At 34.0% G+C, this 7765-nt stretch overlaps 1 protein-coding gene across 2 annotated transcripts in view; it reads left to right on the top strand.

The window, feature by feature from the left end:
* The window catches only part of LOC119636863 (probable serine/threonine-protein kinase cdc7), a 44036-nt gene extending 39737 nt beyond the window's left edge, over window positions 1-4299 (top strand). The window contains exons 3-5 of one of the 2 annotated variants that reach the window (XM_038032522.1): window positions 2798-3018; window positions 3099-3589; window positions 3748-4299. In XM_038032522.1, the coding sequence (XP_037888450.1) occupies window positions 2798-3018; window positions 3099-3589; window positions 3748-4103 (1068 nt within the window). In that variant the 3' untranslated portion in view covers window positions 4104-4299. The remainder of the gene's footprint in view (window positions 1-2797; window positions 3019-3098; window positions 3590-3747) is intronic. The other variant, XM_038032523.1, reaches the window with a different exon arrangement.
* Window positions 4300-7765: the final 3466 nt, after the last annotated feature.

Genomic DNA, 7765 nt, shown 5'->3' with positions numbered 1-7765 from the left:
GACCACCACTATAAGAAGCTGCTGCTCTTCCAGGTCGTGGTTTAATTCTAAAATCAATTGTCAATCTGTCTGTAAGGAGGCACTTGAAGGTATCTCCAAAAGATTAAGCAAGACCACCTCTATAAGAAGCTGTTGGTCTTCCTGGTCGTACATAAATTGAAAAATCAACCATCGATTTGGCCATAGTTGACCAACATGTTTGAAAATTTGGAAGCTTAGCTTATGTTGTTACGTCTTCTTGATTTGTGGTTATTGTGTAAGTATGCGGTGTGTGTGCTTATACGATATCTGTGATGGGTTCTTTGACTTGTGTGAGGTCTTTCAGAAGGAGCCAAGCAAAAACTTTGCAAAAAGCTCTTTGAATTTTGACATTTTACAGTCGATATCGAGAAAACACTCATACGCTATGGAGTACAATAAACCTAAAGTGCAAATTAATCGATAATGAGAACCGTAAACCAATCTCGGGTTAGCTTACGCAGCAGCAATAGCTTACGAACGGCTACCAAGGTACTTCGAATATTTAAATTTGCTAAAGTTATGAAGGGGTGGAGTCACGTCCTCTTGGCTATTTACGTTTGTATTATTTTACTTATTACAAAACAAAATAAGCAAGCAATAGGCGTCAGATAACTTTTTCATTGTTACATTCTACATCACTACGATTACAGGGCATATGTTTGTTTGTTGTATTAAGTTTGTACGGGCGTATTTAACATGCGGAAGGGGGTTTTTTTCTTATACTGATCGATTCAGGATTATGTTTTTATGTCCAACTGTCAATTTCATGCGCGGACGTTCTTTAACTCAAGGACGAACGCTGTTAAAAATGGATCGAGCAACTTTTCCAAAAAAAAAAAAAAAAAATTGTAATCTTCAAAATGTCTCGACAAAACTCGCTCTGGACATTCTAAATTCGTATGAAAATTTTGCTTCGTCTGGGACCATTTTTTGGAATCCTCTTAAACTGAATCTTCATGCAGTAAAAACGTATCATTTTTAATATTTCTGGGTGGAAATTAGTTCATAATAGTAAATTGATATATAATTCAAGGTTAACTTCGATTTTTTGATACCAAGGGCCTTTCATCAAAAATACACTGTTGTATGAAAATAAGTGCGAAGTGGTGTAGGGTTCCGAATAGTCGACCTCGCAGGACTATAATGTGCTTATTTGTTTTTGATTTGTTTCCCAAGTTCGTTGACTTTAACCATAATTCTAATTTCATATAAAAATATGTCACTTATTTACTAAAATCATTTTTGGAGAAAATTGTCAGCTGAATGTTGAAATGTCTCAAAAAAATCTTTTCACCTTTAAATTAAATTTTTTTTTTTTGTTTAAACAAGATTTTTGTTTACTGTCGATTATAAAGAGTTTCTATAAACAAAACCGTTCTCTCTATTGTAATTTGAAGATTTCCAAAAGACCGTAATTGCATATTATTATAAAGATATCTTTATTTTTATATTTTTTTTTGTTTTATTGGTTTTTTAATTGAGGGCACATATGCGTACATAAATGCGTTATATTGGCTCCCTCTCTTCTTCTGTCTGCTGTGATAAGCTTTAATAACTTTTAACCATTTTTGGTTTGCTTTTCAATATTTAATATATATATATATTTTTTTCTCTTTATATATTTTTTCGCTTACTATTTGAATAATTAATGTCACGTTCTATTTAATGTGAAATCATGCCTTTTTCAGACATTATGTATTCATAAGTTGTAGGCATGTGTTAGTGGGCTGCATGTGTATGCGAAAATTTACATTGATGTGATAATAAGAAGGAAAGGTTTCATAATTTTTTTTTTCTTTTTTTTTTCTGTTTTAATGTTTAATTTGGCGTCTTTTTTTTAACGGATAATTTAAGAGAGCTTTAAAGCCTTCAGTTGCAATGAAACAATTTAAAATTAAATTGAGAAAGTTGAACGTGCCTTACGCAAGAGATCATAAACTACTATGAAGGTTGTGCGAACTAGCGAAGTAGCATTAGATGCGTTGGAAAGCATGACAGCAAAGTTGATATTTTCTTCGCGATGCAGGAGAATTATTACGTAAAAGAGATGTTATACGAGAGGCCTTTTTGTGCTAAATAAAGATGACTGGATGAAGGTCTTTAAAGTAGGTCTCATCTTGATGAGGAGCGGTGACATGATGTGATAGCTTTATTTTGTAGTAGTATCTCCGTGAAGCCTCTGGGATCTATGCCGAGACGGATGACTCAATATGTTTTACCGTCATGCATCGCTTAAGAGGAATTTTTCGCCAATCAGCTAATTTCTCTACTCGATTTGATAAGCATAAAGAAGGGATGAATTTAAGATAGGATTTATAGTCATGGGACCGCTTTCTGAGACAAAATTCCAAAGCTAGCTTAGCGGGCATATATGCGATCATATTTACCTCTGTTCGTTACATTTTCTTTTGATATTAATTTTTTTTTGTTTAATCTGAATAATGACTGATGCGAATGATGACTTTCTCACTAGTGAGAAAGATATAGGGAAACAGGCGCAACCTAACCTGAGCGCTCACTATGTGCCGACCCAATGATATTTGAATCCATGAACACTGACTCGAGAGTCTTACGTACGCATGTTAGCCATGCTGCAGTGAGTTTTGATAGCTACGCTAATAAAATCTCCGATATATATTCAGTATTTATATTATATAAGTTACGCTACCAAGTCCAACGTAACATTTACAAAGGATTTTTCTTCTTTCCATATGAACTTTTATTTACATTTATTCTTTTTTATTGCAAACTCATTCTTTTTCATTGTATTTTACAGTTCAGTTCCCATGATCCTCATACGCCACAATGGCGGCTGGATCCCTGCCAATTGGAGGATACCGCCCCAGAAATGGAAGACCCCGTTAGGTTATTTCATGGACGTGTACGCATTGTTTGGGAACATAATAATCACACTCTAAACGCTAAACTAATGGTTACGGTCTTGGGTAAAGGAGATCAGTGCCGTAGTGAAAATAAACATCAATGTTTAAAAATAGGGTATATTTCTTTGAAATTTTCTAGTTATTTATTGGAAAAAATATAATTTAAAAATCTGGTTTCTTTCTCCCTTTACACAGAGATGAGCCCATATTATGTATATCTAAAGCGTTAATATGCGACGGCATACGTCATTGTCCATACAGCAACGAATATGATAGTGATGAAGATTATGAAATGTGCTGGAAGCGTAGTCGTTACGATGAGCCTATACCGCCAGCCATAGAATCTGATTTGCTCGAGCATTTTGCTTTAGAAATATTTCATAATCTTTTTGCTTTTGATGCGCCCGTATTAGAGAGGAAACCGGAAGGCAAATCAAATATCACAAAGCCGGATGGTCCTAAGGAAGACGCAACAGGCGGTTTGAACATTTCTTTGGCTGACAATAAGGGTGAAAATGTAGCAAATGACAATAGCAGCTTGGAGGTAAAAGGTTTGGGTATTCTGGGTCGACGTAACACTACGCGCAACGGTCTAAACTCAGATCTTTCTAAATATGGACCTTGGGGCTACTTAATGCTAGGCATGCTGCTATGCGGAGGAGCACTTTTAATTTGCGGATTATGGGGTAAGTATTTATGATTACGATAAAAAGATTTATTTGTTTAATCCTCAAAAGCCTGACATATACGTTTTTTCTTCTCATTGTTTGACTTTTGCCATAACTCATATATGCACACCTATGAATACCTATTTCTTTTCCGGATTTCCTAAATCTGAACACAGTTCTTTATTATCGCTTTAGCTATTACATTCAAAGCATACGTTCATTTTCAGCTTCTGCTTCGCAGCATGCCGCCAATAATGAACGTCAGTCAGCTCTGCAAAATGCCAACGGCGGAGCTACGAATAATATAAATGGAGAGCAACTAGCTAATGCTAATCCTCCGCCCAACTATGAGGAATTAGATCCACCACCTCCTTATTCAGTACTGTTTCCTAATCAGAAGGCATCTTCTAGTAATACACTAAACTCTTCTGAAACGTCAGCTACATCTACGATGCCCGCAACGACTACTCAATTGCCACCATCGGCTGCCCCAAGTACAACGAGATCAACAATACGTGTCGCGGTTAATTGAAGCAAAAAAAGAAAAAAAAAAAAAAAAACAAAAGAATATTGTGTTCGTTCGTAACCGTCCTTTTGTTATGGAAACAACATTAATCAGTGAACACGTTTTAATACGGTTGACATCCAATTAATTGTAAACTTTGACTGACTTTTTTTTTTTTTTGCTTATGCATATATATATTTGTATTGAGAAAAAAGAGAGATGAAGAGAGAGAAAGAGAGAGAAAGAGAAAAAAAAGAAAAAAAACTTAAAACATATCAAGGTTTGTTTTTTATATTTTATTTTTTTTTCGTTTTTTTTATAAAAATGTTTTTCTTTTCTCTTCTCAGTTAAACTTCAGATCGTAAATGTATCCAAGACAGCTCAAGTTTATATTTAAGTTTAGTTATGTGTACACTTTTCAGATAATTTATTTAATTAGCTTTAAGTTAATGTTTTAAAAAAAATTTTCGGAAATATTTACGATTATATTTGGTTTTTGTTTAATATGACGATTTTATTATTAAAAAATCATTTATTTTTTGGTGTTTTTATTTATTTTTTTTCGTTTTTTGATGAAACTCGAAGTTTTGTATAGAAATGTTGTGAGACCATTGTGTATCTAGCTATATTTTTTAAGAATATATTTATAAATTATTTGTTAATTTATTTTTTAATGTGATATAATTTAAAAAAAAAAAAAAACACATCATCATAAGAGAAATCAAAAATTGATTCAAAAAATAACATTAGAAAAAATAAATAAGAAAAAATAAAATTTAAAAAAAAAAATTTTTTTTATCCCTTTCCTTCCATTTTTCCATAGTTAAAAAAAAAAAACCGTAACACTTTATAAATGATGCGAAAAGTTTTAATTAAGCGAAAAACTTTTCGTATTGCTTTCAAAAATTGTTGCAGTCTTTCACTTTTTATCCTTAACTTCTTCAAAACATTTCCATTGTACATAAAATACTGTCTTGTGACTTGAAATTTTTATTCAAATCCTTGTGACATTAAGTAGTGGAACCATTGAGATGTGATTTTTACGATGACATAGCTTTTATTTACCATACTCAGGAGATCTATATACGAATGATTTGAAGGAACTTATATTTACGAGGTTTTAATGTCCGTTCCGGTCTTGTCCCTTCGAATATTGCAATTCAACTCTCTTGGCTCGAGTAACTTTGCCTTCCGTCAAGTCTATTCAAGTTACCAGTAACTAATTTCATTATGACATTCTTGTGGTAAATCCTTTTTCCGCGAAATGTTCGGCGAGTTGCTGGTACTCTGCTCGCCATCTGCTTGACGTAAGTAGAGGGTCATGAATATTTATTCGGTTTTATCGATTTTTCGAATTTAGTTACTTAGAAAATCCACTGGCTTTTCATGCAAACTCAAATTAACAAATGTGGGATTGTGGTGACAATATCCTTATCTACGACTTACTGCAGCAAATATCGTTTTTATTTATTTTAATTTAGCTATCACTTCTCGCTTTATTTTCAAGAGTTTTTGCCGCGCCCTTTTTAATAAGACGCAATGCCTTCATGCCTAAGCAATATCTAAGGAAGAAGAATTTCTTGTTCTAATGTTGTTGCTTTTATTATAAAAAAGCAACACTAAAATGATATGCGAATGCGAGAGGTTGACGTGAATTTTTTGATTTTATTTTGCAAGCAAAACGAACGAAAATATATTTGTTAGTTAAGCAATCGAAAGTTATGATGGGTGTGTATGGCGAAAGATATATGTGGCTGTCTGTCAAAAGTCGCCACTACAGCATGCGAATGTTTTATATTTAAGCGAGAATGAGACAACTTATAGCAATTTTAAACTAACTTGAAATAAATAAAACATTATAGTGCGGCACGGCCAACCATTAAGTACCCTACTCCACCCTACAGTTATTCAGATAACTTTTCAATATAAGGCGTAGTATGGAAAGTGATTGGAAAAATAGTCCTATTCCTACTATTTTCAATAGCGTGCGTCCTTCGAATAAAACACACCAGTTTCCAGTGCTCAGTGCACTAAATTTCATCAAAATCTCGCAAAAGTTTTGAGTTAAATACAAAAAAACAAGATGGACATAGGGACATGAAAGCTTGAAACGATTCGGAAAGTGATTCTGAATTGGTTGGTGTAATAAAAGGTGAGTCTATCTCAAGTCCTTATCCTTGTTGCATACATTCGCCCTTGTACCATGTGAAAATATTTAGATTATCGTTCTGTTTAGATGAGCAAACAGAACCGATAGTTCACATGGTCAATAGTGCTGCGTACAGTGATTATAATCGTGATTTTATCTAGTAGACACAATCTATACCACCTGAAGATGGTTCATTCACATATATGAAGGTGATAATAATGTTCGATGAAATTGGAAAACTTAATTAGAAACAATTTGTTTACGGTAAAGTAAAAATAACCCGACATTGTGTTTACAACTTTAAGCTTAATGACTTGAGCTAACAGCGTTCTCGCTTTAGCAGCACTTATGTCAGTTTCTTTCGTCTGCATTTTACTTTCGTTTTGTCATATCAACTCTCTTGCTACGCCCTTACCATCTTTCTTATTATTATTTACACTTTACTTACACAATGGAAGACGTTTGTTTACTTTGCCTTTAGTTAAATTACAGAGAAACGTTTTAACATAAATCGTCGGCTAAGTTTTCCTTATACTATGACTCAAGCCAAAAAGTAATTCCTCTTAAGCAGATCTATCTCAAGAAACGCTAAGCTTTAACAATTTTTGAAATCCACTCAAACAAAATTAGTATTACTTAGGAATTATCAGATGATGATGATGCATTCACCAATAGGGAGAATCTGATGCATTGCAAGCACTCAACTGGGAAATGCTTGCTCATGCGATTTACTCTCAGGAAAGCCAAGTCTTACCATTGACCGCGAATGGGGCAGGTGATTTTCCGAATAGCGCTACACTTACAGAAGAAAATGTAAGAAACTGGTTCGATGGGTGATTTATCTCAAATGAGAGCAATAGTTTTTGTGCCGTGGCATCTACAGATTGCCAGATGGATGGGAAGCGATGAGCTATGCTTCGAATATCGTACGAAACGAGTCGATTTCGTACGTACGAATACCAAATATCGTACAGTTGTATATCTGGTATATACGTGAATTTTCATACAGAAAGCATACATTTATTGTATGAAAAGTAACCCTTTGCAGTCGAAGTGCAAAGTCGCGAGCCGCGACCGTCATTTGTCACCAACAGCGAAATACCCGAATGCTAGTTTTTACGATTGGTGTTTTTGTTTTTATTTTAAGAATTGCAAATTATTTACAATATCTCCGTAGCGTAGGAGTTCTCGAGTTTGAAGACCAATTTTAAATGGCTACGCTCCGGAGCCCTCGAGTGCAAAGGGCTAATATATATTAAAAAAACGAGGGATATAAAAGTGCGATATTTTTTTACAAAAAAGGTAAAGATGACTCTACCTTATTTGACTTTGTTTATTTTTTTCTGGTACGCAAGAGGCAATCTTTGGCCAGATTTAGGAGGAGCTATAAGCATCGGCTTCACTTTTTAAAATCTTTGTTTCTTTTTTTTTTGTGAAGCTAGAACAATATGACAGGCAGACAGAAGATCGTTCCATTTAAAAACACATATGCATGTGCATAAAAAGAGCAACTTTGCGGATTTTCTCATGCGTATTTGTT

Source organism: Glossina fuscipes, unplaced genomic scaffold, assembly GCF_014805625.2.
Source record: "Glossina fuscipes isolate IAEA_lab_2018 unplaced genomic scaffold, Yale_Gfus_2 42, whole genome shotgun sequence".
NCBI lineage: Eukaryota > Metazoa > Arthropoda > Insecta > Diptera > Glossinidae > Glossina > Glossina fuscipes.
Note: the sequence above shows the minus strand (reverse complement) of the source record. Positions and strands in the feature narration are given on the sequence as shown.